General features: G+C 49.8%; 1 protein-coding gene across 2 annotated transcripts; it reads right to left on the reverse strand.

Annotated features, from left to right (window-relative positions):
- Positions 1-208: 208 nt before the first annotated feature.
- On the reverse strand, positions 209-18554 carry PLEKHO1 (pleckstrin homology domain containing O1). Of its 2 annotated transcripts, XM_058160671.1 has the most exons (6): positions 12702-18554; positions 11725-11871; positions 8428-8568; positions 7318-7422; positions 5168-5269; positions 209-4739 (listed from the first exon to the last, which is right to left on the reverse strand). In XM_058160671.1, the coding sequence occupies exons 1-6, from the start codon at positions 12729-12731 to the stop codon at positions 3984-3986; spliced, it is 1281 nt and encodes a 426-aa protein (XP_058016654.1). In that variant the 5' UTR covers positions 12732-18554; the 3' UTR covers positions 209-3983. The 2 variants fall into 2 exon arrangements, with proteins under 2 accessions (XP_058016654.1, XP_058016655.1); XM_058160672.1 differs by lacking the exons at positions 11725-11871; positions 12702-18554 and adding an exon at positions 10774-11700.
- Between the last annotated feature and the right edge of the window lie 109 nt (positions 18555-18663).

Below are 18663 nucleotides of genomic sequence, written 5' to 3' on the forward strand. Positions count from 1 at the left end.
GAAAGACCCTGGAGCCTGAGATCAAAAAATGGACCTTCCGGTCCCACCAGAAGTCAGCAAACGGGCTGTTTCTGACCTCTGGAGGGTGGGTAAGGCCTTTTCGCCCTCCCCAGGCTCCTAGAAAGCCTCTGGAGCTTGGGGAGGGTGAAAAATGGGCCTACTGGGCCCACCAGGCCAAAAGTGGGGGGAGCGATGCACGTATGCGCGGGGGGGGGCACAAAATTATAGGTGTGGGCACGTGCACGCACGACACACACCCCTGCACTCCCCCCCCCCGCTTTTGGTACACAATGGCAAAAAGGTTAGCCATCCCTAAACCCTGTCCTGACGAAAACGACAAATCAAAATTGTAGAAAGTGGCTTTCAGGCATGCAGGCTAAAGGGAACTGGAGCATCCCCCCCCCCGCACTCTCCCTCTTTCCAGAGCACCAGGGCCCCCCTGGATCCAACCTCCTGGCTCAGAGCAATAACAGCTGTCGCCAAGGGGAAGCTGCAAGGGAGCCAGGCCTGCTCTCACCTGGCGCTTCAGAAGGGGAACTTCTACCCTGAACGGGGAGCGCTCAGCACAAAGCCTCACCTGGTTACGAGCAGCAGATAACCTGGCCTGGAAATTCAAAATGATGAAGTGGGTCAACCCTACGAATCTGAAGGGAACGGAATATGCCGAGTGGCCTACAACACAAACATACATGAACAACTGTAGTGTCCATATGCAGTCCTTCAAAAAATTAAACTCCTTCAGGACCCAGGACCCAGCCTTCAAAAACAGTCCTTCAAAAAAACCTACAGGCAGCCCTTGGCGTTATTTAGTTTGGAACAATGGAAACACACTCTAAAATAAATATTGCTATCATACCAACTTCATCCCCAAGATGCCAAAAACATTATCCCACAAGCCGCAGCAAAGAACAGCTGCTTGCACCCATGTGAAATACCGCCTTACAGGGACGTGTTAAAACTCCTTCCAACCTCCTAATTAGCGCTTCTTCTTTTATCGGTCATTTTTATGCATTTGCATGCTCTGTTCCCTGATGAATATTTCACTCCTGTATCACTTATAAACTATAGTCTGAACTATGTATTTGTAGTGTCTGAACAGACTATTGTCTTTTAGCTTTTTAAGCTACTTAGATTTGCTTGACTGAAGCAGCACAAAAGCAGATGCAATCAGTCAATCAATCAATTCTAAGCAAAAGTTCATATAGGGAACTCACCCAACGCTTCAACTGCTCTTCCCTCTCATCTCCTGAAAAATGCCCTTCACCATTTCTTTGTACATGGTAATGGTTCCGCTTACTTTCAGGAAGAAATGATGTAAGGATCACTTTCATTGGTTCTGTTATGGTTATTTGTGGTCTCAACCCTTACCCAGCAGGCAAGGAGAAATTTCTCTTTAGTGGGGCTAATTATTTATTTCCATATTTCTCTATTGCCCTAAACCTAACCAGCTTACAAGTTTTTTGTCCCTTTTTAATTTTATTGCGCTACATACTAATCTTGACTTTGTGCACCTGCCTTTTCCCTGTTACAGAACCAGGATGTGAATCTGTGTTTACTCCCTAAGAAAGCTCAGGGGGGTGTAAAACAAACACAAAGGCAACTTCCACCCTAAAAGTTTGGAAAAAGAAGAGAAGGACAAATAAATTTTTCAATTTCCCTTAAAAAGGGGGAAAGGAGGGCACCTGAGGCCAATTGGGAAAGTCCTGTTGTGGGGCAGAGGTAACAGAAAGAAGCATCCATTTTCAATCCTCTTTCTCGAGGGATGATTCTGGAAGACTCACACGGGCATTACTCTCTCTTAAGCCCGAGCAGAAAGTGCCACCCATGGAAACACCAAGAATGGGAGGGCTCTTCTTCGCCAGTTCCACCAGTGGGGGAGCCACGTAGGTAGTTCTGCTTAGCAGAGCGGGGATCATCTGCCAGGACATGAAGGTACCTGAGTTGCAACCTGTGCCGAGTCTTCACTTCCCGACTCTCGGCTGAACCAGCCCGAGGAGGACCAAGGCCATAGCGATCACAAGGGGACCTTCTACCGTCTTAAGCAGTGAACGATGACCACAGAAGGGGGAGCAGGGGGGACTCTCTCAAGGGGAAGCACTTTCTACTGTGAGATCTTGCTGGCTGGACAAATCCTATGGACCTCAACTCTTCTCTCTGTGGTTTCTCTGAACACAGGAAGAGCAGGAGGCACGAGTGAACCGATGGCTCTGAACTTTAACCAGAAAGCCCTTTCAACCACCAATAAATTCTCCACAGGCGAGCAGTTTTGCAAGTAAACAGAAGAGTAATGGCCACATTCAGCAGATGCTTCCTCTTCACTTCCTCCTATCCAACACAGTGTCTGCTGTGCTTCAGTATCAGTGATGGAAAAAGGAAATAGAAGAGGACTCGATTTACTGGTCGATGGGGCAAGGCGGTGGCTGGTGGAGTATACAGAATACTGGAGCCATCTCTTCTGATGCCACAGAAGACACGCTCCTGTCACCAAAACGGAAATGAGATTCAACTCAAGGGGACGAGATGCCCTCTGAATTTTCACACAGGCAGCAGAATGTGCGGGGCCAGTCCTGAGCTAAAGAAATCAAGGACCTCTCCCAAAGGAGCAATGGATTGGCATAGGTGGTCATGGAATGCTTCCGGTTACTCTTCTTCTATTGCACTGAAAAGATAAGATGCACACCCCTGAAGATGACCTAGCCTCATACGTCCTGCTTGCCACGATTTCTGTTGCTGCTCATGAGCTACGTCTGAAGGCCAGAAGGAGGGCTGAGGGAGCAAAATCACATGGAATAAGGACATGGAATACCTACCAAGGAGTTCAGGGGAACCAGGTTATGACATACCGTATTTTTCGGAGTATAAGACGCACCGTAGTTTTTGGGGAGGAAAATAAGAAAAAAGCTGACTGGCAGGTGGATCAGCCTCCTGGAATACCCCCAATCAGCTATTCCCAGAGGTGAATTTTAGCAACAGGTTCCTTGGTTGTGAGCTCTGTGCCTTGCTATTTTTGGCTTTCTTTTCCTGCCTCTGACACTTCTGAAACTCCATTTCATAAAAAACTTTTTTCTGCCTCTGAAAGCCTCCGAAACAGCTCTGTTTGGGCCTTTTTTTCTGAAGCTCTGTTTAGGAGCTTCTTTTCTGAAGCTTCGTTTCTGATGCTTTTTTCAGCCTCTGAAACCTCCATTTGAGAAGCTGGGCGGGGCTACATTTGGAGTATAAGACGCACCCAGATTTTCACCCTCTTTTTTGGGGGAAAAAGGTACATCTTATACTCCGAAAAATACGGTACCTAAACTTTAAGCCCATGGACCAGAACTGCCTGGGATTCCCTGGTTCCAGTCAAGAACCTTAGTCTGGAGCTCAGCAAAACTGAGTCACCCGGTTTTTGATCGTGGGGGCTTCTGGGACTGCATCTTGTTTGGAAAATAGTCTCCTGCATCATTTTGGGAGGCAAAGTTGCCTTTTTACCAGAATCTGGACTTGGACCCAAGCAGGGAAATAGCCCCTCCGAATGGCAGAGCAACCACGGAGGATCCAGGGGGACACAGGGAGGACCCTGCCGAGGAGGCCACCTTCCCCTGGCGCCTGAGGTGCAACCCACCTCTCCTGGCATTTGGGAGGGCGGCGCACCCGAGGGGGCATTTGTGCGGGAGGACACCAGAGATCTTTCTCGAAAAGGGGTTCACCAAGAAAACCACGGGGGCCAAAACTGAATCACGCTTGACTCTGAAAAATGACTTTCCAATGGCCACCTTGAAGCTGCTGCACTTTGGGGGCTACGGACACAAAGGATATATTGAAATGGGCCGCCTTGAAGTTGGAAGAGAGGAATGGGTGAGATATAAATGTGGGGGAAGTGAGGAAAAAAACTGAGCTGGTGAGGAGTAAGGATCAAGGAACAGCCGGAACCTGGTCAGCATGAAATGCTAGAAATTCCAACTTCTGTGCCCTGTTTTCCCTAGAGATTGCCCCGCTGCTTGCCTTCACATCAGGCTCCTCCTGTACTGAGGCAGCAGCAGACTCTGTGGGGGCACAGGTCTTGAGAGCCGCAGCTGTTGGTAGAGGCTCCTCAGTTTTCGCACCTCCTGCAGCACTTTCTGGGCTTGGCTCCAGCTGGAGGAGGCCTCGCCCAGCAGCCTCTGGATCTCCTGCAAGGTGGCCTCCGAGTCCAGCTTGGGCGAGGACGGGGCACAGGCAGGGGCAGCAGCCAAGGCGGAGCCAAGCTCCTGTGTCTTTCTAGCCTCTCCCCCGTAGCCCCTGGCTTCCGTCAGCAGGCCCTGCGTCTTCTCCAGCTGCAACGCCACCAGCTCCTGTATCCTGGCCAGCTGCTCAGGCTCAGGGGAAGCCGTTTGGTCCTTGAGGCTGGTCCTCAGCGACGCCTGGCTGGCTGAGGAGTCCCAGCAGGAGAGGATTTCTTCCATAGAGGCACATTTATTCTTCTCCAAGTGAGAGAGCTTCTTGGGGACCTGAGGGGTGTACATGGTCCCTTTGCCAGAGGCTTCCCTTTGAGCCGAGAGCTTATCCCCAGGCAGGTTTTTCCTCCATGGGAGGCTGTTTGTCTTCTCCGAGTCCTTGACCTTCTCTGAATCTGAGCGCCTTCGGCCAGGGGAGAAATGGGCAATTGATTTGTCCAGGTCCACCCGGAAACTCTTCTCACAGCTGTCGTGGTCTTCTGAGGAGGCCTCCTCCTCCTGGATCAAGTCCAGGGTCAGCATCCCGTCAGAGGTTGAGGTAGATGCCTACAAAGGCAGGAGAAAGGCAGGGAAAATGGGGGAGGGGGGGAGAGAGAATGTGTGTGGAAAAAAAACAACTCTCCAGGAAAGGCAGAAAGAATCATGGAAAAGGGGTTTTGATATGAAACTACATCTTGGTATTAGCTTCCACATCCCGTGGCCGTTATGGTCTGTACAGCTCCAGCAAGGTGTGGCTAAATCAGCCGAGTTGGAACGGTGGACGTCGAGTGGGCAGATGCGAGCATGGCTTCCTGGGACCGTCCGCCTTTGGTGACTCAAAGGGTGTCGTGATGAGAAAATGCGGACCCACCCAGCCGTACGTCCCCGTCCTCCCGAACCCCTCTGGGGGCGGGGAGGGAAGCAGATGTGCTTGCAACTATCTGAAGGGGAAGCAGCAGCAGCTTGGCTGGCTCCCTCCCTCCTCCTGCACTTACCACAGCCATCAAGTGGCCTCTGGTGGGAGGCCGCCTGGAGTGCTGGATCTTCGCTCTGTTACGAGTGGGATGGGCAAGAAAGCTCTCCTCCTCCACTGTCACCTGAAAAGCAACAGAAACACCCATCCACCACCACAATGCGAGGCATACAAGATGCCCAGTGGGACTAGATAAATTGTGTGAATGGTTTAACTCCCAGGAGAAATGATTTCCCCCACGCATCCACCCATCTCTATATCCAACAGTTCAGACTGCAGCTCTCTGGCATCTTCCTCCCAATCAGCCAAGATATCTTTGGGAAGGGAGGAGAGGAAACGGTTACATCCTCTGGTAGAGGGCCCAGACTCAAAGAAAGAGCATTTCGTTTGATAATTTGTGAGTTCCCAGATGTGGCAAGAAGAAAAATTAAAAGCATCCCTGAATAAAAGCAAGAATTTGCATCTCCAAACCATATTCTCCCCCATCTACTTTATCCTATTTTAAGCCATCCCTGCAAGATGCCCAGGGAGTTGGGGAGAGGGGGGAGGCGGCTCTCCCCTCCCCATTCAGGCCAGGGCTCCTGCCTGTCTAACCTGCCCCCCACCCCACATCACCACCACCCAGCCAGCCATCCCTCTTTGGCTTTGAGACTGCCAAGAATCAGGGGACGTGTTCCCAAGCCAGCAACAGGTCTGGTTTTGTTATTTTCCACTCGTGTCTCTTTCATTTGAACCGACAAGAGAAACAATCATGAGGGGACATTGCTTCTCTCTCTGCTTTGAAATACCCTTAAAATGATCTCTCTCACCTTACAGATCTTTCTCTGTTTTAATGGACAATAACCACCCCTTCTATTCTCCTGCTCTTCCTCTACCGACCATAAGATGGTCCCGGTGACCCCTTTTCTAAATTTATAAAACAAAAAGAAATCTACTCCATTGCTCTCTGTTGTTCCCTCCCCCTTTATTTTCCCTGCCCCTAACTTCACTTTAGATAGAAAACCATTCGGCGGCCGTTCGAACGGGGCCTCCACATATGACACGGGCACAACCTCCCTGGCCTCTCTTCTCTCTCTCTTCTCAGACTGCAAACCTGGAGACAGGATTATTGCCAGGATTAAAAGAAAGAGAAAATCTCTGCCACTCTCCGGTTTTTGTTTTTGTTTTTTTCTTTACAGAAGAGACAGCCAGAATGAACTAAAAGTTACTGATGTTCCTAGTCATGTACGATAGATCACAACAAGCAGGGGAGTCGACTCGGCCCTTCTGCCACTTTTAACCTGGACACTTTAATAATAATAATAATAACAAGTTGGAAGGGATCTTGGAGGTCTTCTAGTCCAACCAGGCAGGAAACCCTACACCATTTCAGACAAATGGTTATCCAACAACTTCTTAAAAATTTCCAGTGTTGGAACATTCACAACTTCGGCAGGCAAGTTGTTCCACTTATTAATTGTTCTGTCAGGAAATTGCTTCTCTCCTTGGTTAGTTTCCACCCATTGCTTCTAGTCCTACCCTCAGGTGCTTTGGAGATTAGCTTGACTCCCTCTTCTTTGGAGTAACCCCTGAGATATTGGAGCACTGCTATCATGTCTCCCCTAGTCCTTCTTTTCATTAAACTAGGCATACCAAGTTCTTGCAACCGTTCTTCATATGTTTTAGCCTCCAGTCCCCTAATCATCTTTACTGCTCTTCTCTGCACTCTTTCTAGAGTCTCCACATCTTTTTTACATCGTGGCGACCAAAACTGAATGCAGTATTCCAAGTGTGGCCTTACCAAGGCCTTATAAAGTGGTATTCACACGTCACGTGATCTTGATTCTATCCCTCTTGTTTATGCAGCCCAGAACTGTGTTGGCTTTTTTGGCAGCTGCTGCACCCTTGAGAATGGAGACCCCACTGCCAGGCCCCCTTTCAAGAAATGAGACCCAAAGCAAGCCCGGCTCTTTTGCACTGTCCGGAACCCCCAAAGAACTAGGCTGTGGGACTGAAGAAAAACCAACCTGGATGAGCTGCACCTGCCACAAACAATCCCCACCATTGCAAGCAAATGAAAGGGCCGGGGTCTCTCTCTTGCCCAGCTTTGAGCTCCTCCTACCCTGCCCCAGATGGGGACTTTGGAAAGGCCAGCGGGTCAGGACAGACCGACTCAAGAGCCAAGCTGCTCACCTCATCCAAGATGCGGTTTTTGGCCCGGATTATGGCAGAGTTGAGCACATTGATCCAAGACTCCTTTTCTTCGGGGCTCACAGCCAGGAAGACGAGGTTGGGTGCCTGAGAGAAATGGAGGCGTCATCGGCAACCAAGGAGAGGCTTACCTATCTCGCTTGGCCCCGTCCTTCATGAACTCGGTCCAAGATAAATTCACAGCTTTGGGTTGCGAAGGAGGGAACAATGGCCTCCTCTCCACTGCTGTCTTACCATTGCCTGCAACCGCTTCCCCACAGCCATCCCCAGGGGCACTGGGACTGCAGGGCCCAAGGACCACTGGAGCCCGCCAGGCCCAAGGCATCTGCCACTTTGCATGAGACGGGCGGCCACATCAATACGATGCACAACAAAATAAAACAAAATCGACCTGGGGCACCAGAGGGGAAGGCTGTTCTACACAGGGATCTGGTGGTCTGCAAGGCCCAGCGAAAAGGAGCGCGGGGCCTCCTCCTCCTCAGAAGACCAGGAGATGGAGAGGATGGAAACCCTCAGGCCACCGACCGCTGAAGGGGGTGAGGGGGATTGCCCTGTTCCTGGAGAGGAAGCTGGGATGGGTTAGCCGCAAGGCCGATGGTCGGGTAGTGAGATCAAGGGGAGCAAGCCGCCTGCAGGTCCCAGGTGGGCAGGGACCCACGGCCCTTGGCCTGTATCGCTTCACAAACTTCCATGGACATGAACAGACAGGAATTGCTCTGACCCCTTTTTCAGATGAAATAGTATCCAAATTCCTACTGACGGCCCAAGAAGTGGAAGAAACAGCCAGGCTGCCTCAGTCTCAATAGCAGGCACAATTGTGGAAGGGAAAGAGAAACCCAGACAGGTTGCCGTTCAGCCCTCGAGTCCAGGGTTACATGCTGCTGTGTCGCTCCTTGAAGAAGCTGCTGCCGCCATTGGGCAAAGCCAGCAGCTCCTTTTCTGAGGGTCTCCAGGGCTTGGAAGGACAAAGAGAGGCTTCCCAGGCTGGCCACCTATTCATCCCCAACCGAAGGCAGAACTCTTGGTACCTCAAGCAGGGGCTTGAATGCTCAGTCAGAAGGCAGGCAGGGAAGCGGGGAGGGGGGCGCTTACTGTGTTGCCAGGCTCCTTGGAGTGGGCGAGGGAGAACTTGCTATAGTTTTTTTTGCTTCTGCTTTTGGACTTCCTGAGCTCCTCACACTTCTCGTAATCATTCAAGTCAAACACCTCCTGGATGTTTTTCTCATCTCTGAGCTGCAGACGACAAACAGATCAAAGATTTACAAGGACAGACACCGCCAAGGATGTCGAGATGAAGGATTCTTCACTCATTCACCTGTAAGGTCCAATAATAATAATAATAATAATAATAATATGTTTAAGCTCATAAATGCCAAATAAGAAATTTAAACAGAGGCTTGTATAAAATAGCATTTAATCTTGATCAAGCTTAAATGGTTAGCTATTCCAAACACATACAAGATACATGCAGGGAAGAACTACAAAAAAGAGAGGAAATCGAATCCCTTTTATATTCTTTAGGAACGTCATAAACCTCCAATTCTGGCATCTTTGATTTGTGTATCCCTGGAATTTGGTTTGTGGATCCCTTGAAACAGGGTAGAGCCTCTCAATGAGCATCATCAACATTATCTCTTCCTGATCATCTTCTTTGTGTTCACACTTGGCTATTTGGCCCCCTGGAGTGGAGGGAACTCAAAAGATCAAAGATGAGATACTTGTTCTTAGGCAGGATGGGGAGAGATAAGGCTCTTATCTTTAAAAGGTGGGACATATAGTTTGACAAATGCCAGATACTTTACAACAGACCCCAATAACAGTCCAGGAAGTTAGTCAATGGGGCATGTTTGTGTTATAACTATGTAAGGGCATAATATATATATATATGTCTGTGTCACAGGAAACAAATATTTACAGCATGCAGGTAGACAAAGACATCATATCTCATACATATATGTTGCAGGAAACAATTAGCAAGTTTCTACTAATTCTGGTATTTCAGTATATCTATTTCCTTACACACTGTTATCAAAAACCCATGGAGAATTCTAGTTCTTAACACAGGCATGAAAACGAACCCCTCCTGTTGTTGAGTTTGGACAGGCCCTCTATAGCCACAGAACGCCAGGAATTTTTTCTTGGCTGGGACAAGGGAGCAAACGCTACCTTGTTAGCAACAAAACCTACAGATTTGCCACTGGGGGGGGAAAAGGAACGTAATTTCTCAGAACACTAATTAACCTAGGAAGGATAAATGGACAGGAAATCTGAGCTGCCTGCCTGGTAAGGTTTAATGGGGTTCGAGCTGGTATCAAGTTTGCATTAACTAAAAGTTTAAAGGAGAGCAGTTTTAAGTCATGCGGGCTGCATCACAGACAGGACCACTATGCTGGCAGGGGCCCTGCCTCTTCCTGGGCAAGAATGAAGGAGAGGACACTTCCTCCAAGAGTGATTATAATTAGTACTGGCATTAAAAACGACGAGCGTTTTTCCCTTTTGTTTTTCACAGTAAAAGCAAAAACTTAAATGTCCACTCTAAGGAAGCTCTTGTTCTGCCTCCCAATGCGCTGCACAAAACTTCCTCCACAACCCTGTAGAGGCACCCTCCAGGGGGATGAGAGGGGCCACTCCAGACTGCACAGCAGGAGCTCAGCCTCCTCCTCCTCCTTAGCCCCTTTCCAGCTGATTGTCCGCCGGCCTGCTATCCGATGACTTGCAACCGGAGCTCATCCCCTGCCTGCATGGCTAATGCCGCCTTCCTTTTCCTATCGGCCCAGCCCTTGTTCCATTCAGGGTAATCAAATGCCGGAGTGTCTCTTTTGTGAAAGCTAAGCAATTCCTTTGGCCTTGACCCCAGCCCAGGGGGAGTTTAGGCACGACTTGCCTGGATATTATGAGTATGCTAAATAACAGGTAACAAATTATGTAAGTGAATGATGTTAGCTCATTGCTGTCCCACAAGCTGCTCAGCCTCCCTTCCGCCTCCATTGTCCGCTCAGCCCAGGGTGCTTACATCAAAATGGGAGGCAGGGAGGGGAGGGGGACAGAGCCCTGTCCATTCCTTTAAATGTGTGAAGCGGAACAAATGGGAACCAAGGAAAAAAAGCAACTAATTTCTTAGACCTGGGTAAATCCGATGCCAAGAAGGACAGGTGAGAAAAGCTGAAACAGATCGCCTTGGCTGCTTCCTCATCCAGAATTAGGATCAGTGTGAAACTTCCATGAGATGTTTGAGCACCAAAAGTTTGTGACGATTGCAAAGAACAAATAGCAACACAAACCTAACATCGGAGAACAAGTTTTTAAGCAACAGATATTCACACCTCCAGGGACACTCATTTTAATAAGAGCCAGTGGAAAAATCATTTGCATGGAACATGTACTTTGCCCCAAAGCCGCTAAACAGAGAAATCCTAAAAACAAATATGCAAAATTCACCTCAGGCTCGCTGAATGCCAGAAAAGGAAGACGTGAAGACAAGAGGCCCATTCCTGTTGTCACGTGGAAACCCTCCCAACCTTTCGGGGAGGAAGAGGAGGACAGAGCCCAGGTTGTTCCAACCGGCCTTCCTCAAAGATCTTGCTCAAGTTCATTTCAGGAGAGCTTGTTGAGGGATCTGAGGCTCTTGGCCAAAGTTCAGCCAAGTCTGCAACCTGTAAAGGCTCGGCTGCTTCCGCAAGGGGCTACAGGATCCTGACCCTGCCTGCAGCAGCCCGGCCCTGGAGTTGGCATCCGGAACAACCCTCTGCCCCCGAACAATGTCCAAACCCTACACCGCATCCATGTGCCGCCGGGTCAAGGATTGCCTCCCAGATGCTGAGTTCAGAAAGGAAGCAACGTTCGGACTCTAGGGAGGAGGAGGAGGAAGCAACTGATCGGCCTGGGGAAGCTCAAGCCAAGCCCTCCCTCCTGTCTGTGGGACTGGCCCCACCAACAGCCCCTTAGACCGTGGGCCTCCTGGGGCTGAGGGGACGCCACAAAACGCCTTCCAGGGAGGGCAGTCCATTGCTGGGACTGTCATCCCTCCCTCCCTGACCACCACCCCGTCTCACAATGTCTTCTTGCAGGCTCCAGCCTGGGACACAACACCTGAACCCCCGGGATGAGGTCCTGGCAGGTTCTGGCCAGGTGAGGGTCAAAGGAGCATTTCGCCAATGAATCGGCCATCAAGCTTTGAGAGGCAATGAAAAGGCAGCCCCTCCCACAGGAAAGTGAAGCCCAGCTGACGGGTCTCTCATCCCTCTCTTCCATCTCAACTTCCTCTTTCACCAGCCAGCTACTGAACGAGCAGAATCTGAGCAAGAAGAATCACATAATTCAGCCCTCCCAGAATGCAAGGTGGGGGAAGAAAGGAAAGGAAAGGCTCGATACGAGCAGCCTCTTACCAACCTCCTTCTCCGAGACGTAAAGTTGGTCACCCTTCAGCACCACAAACCGATTTTTCCAAATCTCCCGAAAAATGCCTTTCCCGCAGAATTTTCGGACCCAGCCCACCTTCTCAGGCTGCAGCGTTTGCTGGTTCCCTTCCTGGAACCCCTGCATTCCAAAAAGAAAGGAAGCAAAGGACGGGATGTGTATGTGAGAGAGAGGGGGGGACAAGTGGGAAAGGCGAAAGGCAGGAGAAAAACAGTAAAGAGGAGGATGGGGGGGGGGATGTCTCCGGCCTGCCCCTCTGCCAGCACCCTTCCCCTGGCCCAGCAAGCTCTCCGGTCCCCAGCTGGCCCTTCCCAAAGCACCTGGGATGCTGGCAACTGCACACGCAGATCAGCCTGACAAAGTCCTTTGGTTGTTTGGTTTTTTTAAAAACACAACCACGATTACAAAGGAGACAAAATGATGTAAGGCGAATAAATAAATAGAATCAAAATGATGCTGCCACCTGCTTTCTATGAGGAAGTAGGCTGGAATCAATCTGCTCTTGGCCCAATCAGCATTTAATAATTGAGATGATGGAGCCCTTCTCTCTCAGAAATTCAGACTAAAACCGTATCTACGTTTCACAAGGCAAACGTTTTCCAATTTCACTCTCTCTACATTTCTAATCACGCTCTCTTCATCCAGGGAAGTAAAAAGGAAATCCGCACAAGTGCACAAGAGACACATTTCTAAATAAATGCAAACACAGCTTTAATAATGGAGAGTCGGAGACCCTCCGTTTGGGGATGGCATCGCTTGAAAGGCTGAATGATGAGAAAGCAAAGACAAGCGGATTTTGGGGTATGGGGGAAATGGAGGGATGGCAGGAAAGTTGGAACAAGGCTGGCTCACCCTGAGGGCCCCCATCGCCCACAGACCCAACAGAGAAAGCGGACAATAACAAAGCCAGGAAAAGGGGGGGGGCTATTCAGAAAGCAGAAAAGACTCACCCGTTTAGCCGAATTGGTTTTTTTCATCATTCCTCAATGCAGCTGTCCAGATGAGGGAAAGGGAAGGGGGAGAAAGGGTATGCTGGGAAGGGGGGGGGCAGGAAAAAAATCAGAAGCAGGTCTTTGCCGGCAGAGAACTGAAGATCTGTGCATGTGCAGTTATTGGGAAGGGGGAGAAAAATAAACCTCGCTTCCTTAAGGACAGCACAAGGGAGTTCCCATGATCTGGAGGCAGAATTTGCCCCTGCGATGCCCACACATCTCTGCAGGCAGAGGGACCCCCAGAAACCCCCTCCCCTGCTCCAACTCTCCTCCTCCTCCTCCTGCTTTCTCTCGCCTGGGCATGGACGGAAAGGGTTCTCCTGGGCTCCACAGCACCATCTATAGCCAGACAAGCCTTGACGTTTTCACAAGGAAAGGGGCGAATGAAGCTGAGAGGGAGGGAGGGAGGTTGGGAGGAGAAGAGAGACCCTTTCTTCTTTGTTTGAGTCAGTTGGCTGGGAAGTGAGGATAGGTCAGGGGGAATGAAGCAGGGCCAGAGCAGGTGGGCCCCAGGGACTCAACAGCGGCAAAGCAGCATGGCACAGATACCCTCTTTTGCACAGTCCTTTCTTAAACGAGGTTACGCTCACCCAGCGACCTGGCATGGCCCCGGGGAGAAGACCGAGGTGGTCCTGGTGAGAGAAATACCTCCATTTGGTGAACTTGCTTAGGAGCAAAAAACAGCACCCCAGCTGCAGCATCCAACCAAGGTCTTCAGCAGGCAACAGGATCAATAAAGTGACAAAGGAAAAGCGAGAACGAAGCCGCATACAAAGGACACTGGGACTCCAGCAGGCCTCGGAGAAGATGGCAGCCCGCTGTTCCCAACATGGTGCCAAAGACACCGTGAGCAAAAGAGGCAGGCAGGCAGCCGCTTGGGGGGGGAGGGGGGGGCCTTCAGGAGTGATGAGCCGAGTGCCAGGCAGTTTGGAGTGGAGAGATTGGGGGAATCAATCACGTAAAGCAAGAGAAGGTCCTGCACGCAGGGCTGGCTTTTTGCCAGCTGGGCGCAGGGTCACCTTGACATGCAGAAGTTCACACCTTTCTAGAGCAGCCCACGCAGATGGGCACGGACTCCCATGCATGCACCCACCACAGCCGAGACCTGCACCCCAAGGCACCCCCCATTGAGCACCCTCTCTCCAAGCAAGGCATCTCGGACCCACTTCTGGCTTAGCATGATTTGCCAAAATGGCAAAGGACTCTCTTTGTTTTAAGTCTGCTACCAACTTGCCAATATGCCAGCCTTTCCCACCGTGGCTGACTTATTTTAGCCGTCCATTGGTGTATCTTGCCAGCCGATGCACAGGCCGACAGCCCCCAGAGCCTGCTGACCTCCCCTGGCTGGATGCAGCTTTGGGGAAGGAGACAGCCAACCCTCCTGCTTAGCAGCTGATCTCCGATTAAGAGTAGCAGGCACTGTCACAAGAAGCAGGCCCACAGAGCCAGCCTGGTGTGGTGGTTAAAGCATCAGGGTAGAAACTGGAGACCCTGAGTTCCAGTCCCACTTTAGTTAAGACGCCAGCTGGGTATCTTTGGGAGTCACTCTCTCCGTCCCAGGAAGGAAGCAATGGCAAACTGCTTCTAAAATCTTGCCAAGAAAACTGCAGGGACCTCTCCAGCAGCTGCCAGGTGTCCGCACTGACTTCAAGGCTGGCACACACACAAACAAACAAACCTTGCTATAACCCACCTGTTCTCCATAACTTTAGACATCCCCGCCTTGTTTTCAACCCATAAATGACTTCCTGCCTTGCTTTCAGCCTTGACCAGCATTAGCACTAAAGCAACAGCAAAAGCAAATGAAGTATGTGGCAGCCGCTCACACCCAACACAGGACGGGGGAAAAAATGGGGGGGGGGACCTCAATTTGCTTGCACCCAGTTTCATCAAGGGTGCTGAAGCCAGAGGAGGAGCAGTTGGGGGACAGACGAGTGACCTTGAGAATCCCCTCCTGGTGGTTTTTATGGTGGAACAGCCACATCATCAGCAATTATGATGCTGATTCTCCAACAGTTCATCGGCTCTGTTCAGTCCCTCTCCGCAGTCTGGGAGACACGAGTGATGACTTAATTAGCTGGCAACTATCAGTTCTGGCTGCAAACTAGCGAGCGTCTGCCAAGTGTCTCTGTTATCTCTCTTGATGCCTTTGAGTCAGCCAGAAAACCAGGAACAAACAGGACTTCAGCTCTAATTCTCCCTCTAAGCAGTTGATTTGCTGTGGTATAGCAGCCCTTGCTGCTTTTATATCCTGTGGGGTGTGGCTCCATGACTCAGCACTTCCTAGGCCTGCCTCACCCTTGCGTCTGTTGTTCCCGCCTCTCCTGCCTACGAAACCTAGGGTCCAGCCAGGCCTGATTGCCATCAGCCGGGTCTGGAGGCGTGGCCTGGGGGGGAAGAGTCAGGGGACGGAGGCCTCATTATCTCCTCCACCTGACCTGCCTCTGGCTCCTGGAGCTGAGCCAGGGAAGCTGGTGCTCCAGAGGTAAGTCCTGATGGCCCTTCCCCCTCACTTTCCGACTCACTTTCTTGCAGGGGGCCCGGCTCGGGGGGCGCAGACACAACAGGCTCCCAAAATGCCTTCTTGTGTATCTGAGCCAAAGGGCCAGCACACTCTGGCAGGCCTGGGGGAATGCAGGCTGGTTGCCACTTTTCCCCACATTCACATCCTCTCTCTCTCTCACACACACACACACAGAGTCACAGATCTAGAGAAAGCAAGAGGTGGTGTCACTTCCAAATGAAAAGATTTCATCACCCTCTAAAGCCTTGTTATGCCACTCTCAGCCAAAGTGGAATGCAGAGGGGAAACTGAGGTCAGGGAAAACTAGGTCTGATTCAGAGAAAGATGGCAACCCTCTTTATGTATTTTGATGAGAAATGTAGGGAAGCCTTGCTTGTCTGCCGACACAACTTGGGGAAAGTGCTTGGGGAGCCTGTGGTTAGGGAGCTGCTAGGTGTCCATGAGCTCTAGACTCCGGGCACACCAGCTATTTACTGTCCTGGTGGCCCTTCCAGAATCCTGGCCTAGACACAGCAGCCGCTCTTGGGTCCTTTCGCCTGCCAGAGCTTGAGCTCCGGAGCTCTGGGAGGTGGGTAGGGTGACAACTGCAGAGGTTCACATCCGCTCCCCTGAACAGGTGCCCCATGGCTGAAGTCCTTGTGGCCAGCTATTATGATAGGAAAGGAAGAAGATGCAGAGCAGGATTGCCTGCAGACGGAAGGTGCCCGAAGGAAAGTTCTATGGTCCTATTGCTAACCCTATGGCTAACAAGGGGGCTGCCATTAGGAACCCCCATCGTTAAATAGGCCAAAGTTTGAGGGAACTGTCCGTTGAAAGGACGGTGCCTCCCTCGTCTCCACTGGCAACACAGTCCTGAGTAGGCAGAAAGGGCCGCATGGAATACAGGCCAGCCATGGCGTTTCTCTCTCTGTCAGGACCTGTATACTGCACGAGTAAAAAAAGGGAAAATATTTAGACCCCTCACATCCTGGACATAAACTGTTTCAACTCTTACCCTCTAAATGACGCTACGGAGCACTGCACACCAGAACAATTAGACACAAGAACAGCTTCTTCCCAAACGCCATCACTCTGCTAAACAAATAATTCCCTCAACACTGTCAAACTACTTACTAAATCTGCACAACTATTAATCTTCTCATCGTTCCCATCACCCATCTCCTCCCATTTATGACTGTATGACTGTAACTTTGTTGCTTGTATCCTTATGATTTATATTGATATTGTTTCCAGATTGCTTATTTGCACCCTATGACTATCGTTAAGTGTTGTACTTTATGATACTTGACGTACGAATCTTTTCTTTTACGTACACTGAGAGCGTATGCACCAAGACAAATTCCTTGTGTGTCCAATCACACTCGGCCAATAAAAAAATTCTCTTCTCTTCTATTCTAGGAGAAGATGGGAGGCTGAATGCTCAGTCATGTGACCAAATGAAGGGGCTTATTTATTTATTTAAATAATTCTTAAGCAACCCAATTCTGGGTAAGCTTACAGCAGGAATAAAAAAAACAATACAGGCAGTCTGTGACTTGCAACCATTCATTTAGTGAAAAAAGGGACTGTTTTTCACACTTAACGACCATTGTGCCCTCCCTCTGGTCACGTGACCAAAATCCAGATGCTTGGCAACCGACTCATATTTATGAGGGTCATGTGACACACACCCTCCCCCCCCCTTTGGTGACCTCCCGACAAGCAGGGTCAACGGGGAAGCCAGGTTCATTTAACAACCACCTTAGTAACTGAACAACTGCAGTGATTCACTTAACAATTGTGGCAAGAAAGGTTGTAAAATGGTGCACAAACTCACTTAACAACTGTCTTGCCTGGCAACAGAAATGTTGGACTCAATTGTGGCCTTAAGTCGAGGACTACCTGTAAAAGTCCCAGAGCGAAAAGCCTCAGCTGTTCCGGCCTGGGGAATGGGAGCACTGCCTCTTGACCCTTTGCCAGACCGACTTCCCACCGTCCGCGAGGGGCTGCTATGGACACCCCACGCGTGACCTCAGGGCTCCTGGCACTGCCTCCTCCCTTCCCTCCGAGTCTCCTTCTCTGGCTCTAACTTGAAAAGAAGACCCAAAAAATCCAGAGATACTTCTTACTTGGGATATTAACCAGAACTTACAGCAAAGATATTCAGTATTTGATATTAGACATAATTATGGCAGCAAGGATTGCCTACGCACAGCTCTGGAAAAATGAAAAGATACCAATAGAAGAGGAAACAATCAAGAAAATTCTGGACTGTGCGCAGATGGATAAATTAACGAAAGAAATAAAGGAAAAGGAAGAGACAGAATATTATCAAATATGGACCAAACAGTACGAGCGGTTGGAGAAAAGGAAAACTGAATAGAAAAAAAAGGATGGAGAAGAGAAGAGAAGAAATGTGTAAAATATTGTAAATAAATGAAACTAGATGTAAAGGGACAATTAAATCGAAGATAGTAAAAAAGAAGGGAAAAAGGGAATGTATACAGCAGAAAGTTGAAGGAATGAAACCGTCATGTAAAAAGAAAACACAGATTATGTGTTTATGTTATGTATGTTTGTGTTGTGTTGTAATAAAATCAATAAAAACTCAAAAAGAAAGAAAGAAAGAAAATAAGCCAAAAAAAAAGTCTAACCATTAACCGTCAAAAATTCCTGTTCTGACTGCAGCCGTTTAAAAAAGTTGAAATGTTGCATCAGAAAGAGAACCGAACCTGCTCACATTGGGAGTTTCGTGCTCCCTGCCGAGAGTTGGCAAGCTGAGACCACGAGAGGAAAAGAAGGAGGAGGAGGAGGAGGAGGAGGAGAGCGACGGGTCTCCTCGGGGCTGAGTGATTCCCTTCCCACCATCTTGTCTTCCTCACAGGGGAAGCATCACAGACAGGGCAGCTCCTACGGAAGCCCTCACAGGAAAATCTGGACTTAACCATACATGGGCCATTGATGGCTTCTCCTTCTCCAATCTATTAATGTCAGGAGACGGGCATTTTACACCACCACCACCCTCTCACATACTCAGTGACAAAGGGTTAACAAGAATTCTGGTCAAGCTTTGGTCCCTGGAGCTCAGCGCCAGCTGTCATGGAAGTTCCAGTCCAAGGAGAACAGAAGGACCAACTCCCTCCCATACACAGCCTGAAGTGCCAGGCCGACCCAGGGCCAAATACTGGAAGCCTTAAAAACACACGCAAGATTTAAGAGCAAGGAAATCAGAAACCCCACTGGAGCAAGTCTGAAATACAAACAAGTGTGTAAAAAAATTCAGGCCCGCATTTGAGAGGGTGCCCAGAATATTCTGGACCCTCTGCAGTCCACAGCGAGCTCCACTGTGCTCCTAAGCAGGCCGGATGAGGCCACGGGGCAGAAGAGCTGCGAATCCACCCCCCCACCCTCCACTGT

The sequence above is a fragment of the Ahaetulla prasina genome, chromosome 17 (genome assembly GCF_028640845.1).
Source record: "Ahaetulla prasina isolate Xishuangbanna chromosome 17, ASM2864084v1, whole genome shotgun sequence".
NCBI classification, from domain to species: domain Eukaryota; kingdom Metazoa; phylum Chordata; class Lepidosauria; order Squamata; family Colubridae; genus Ahaetulla; species Ahaetulla prasina.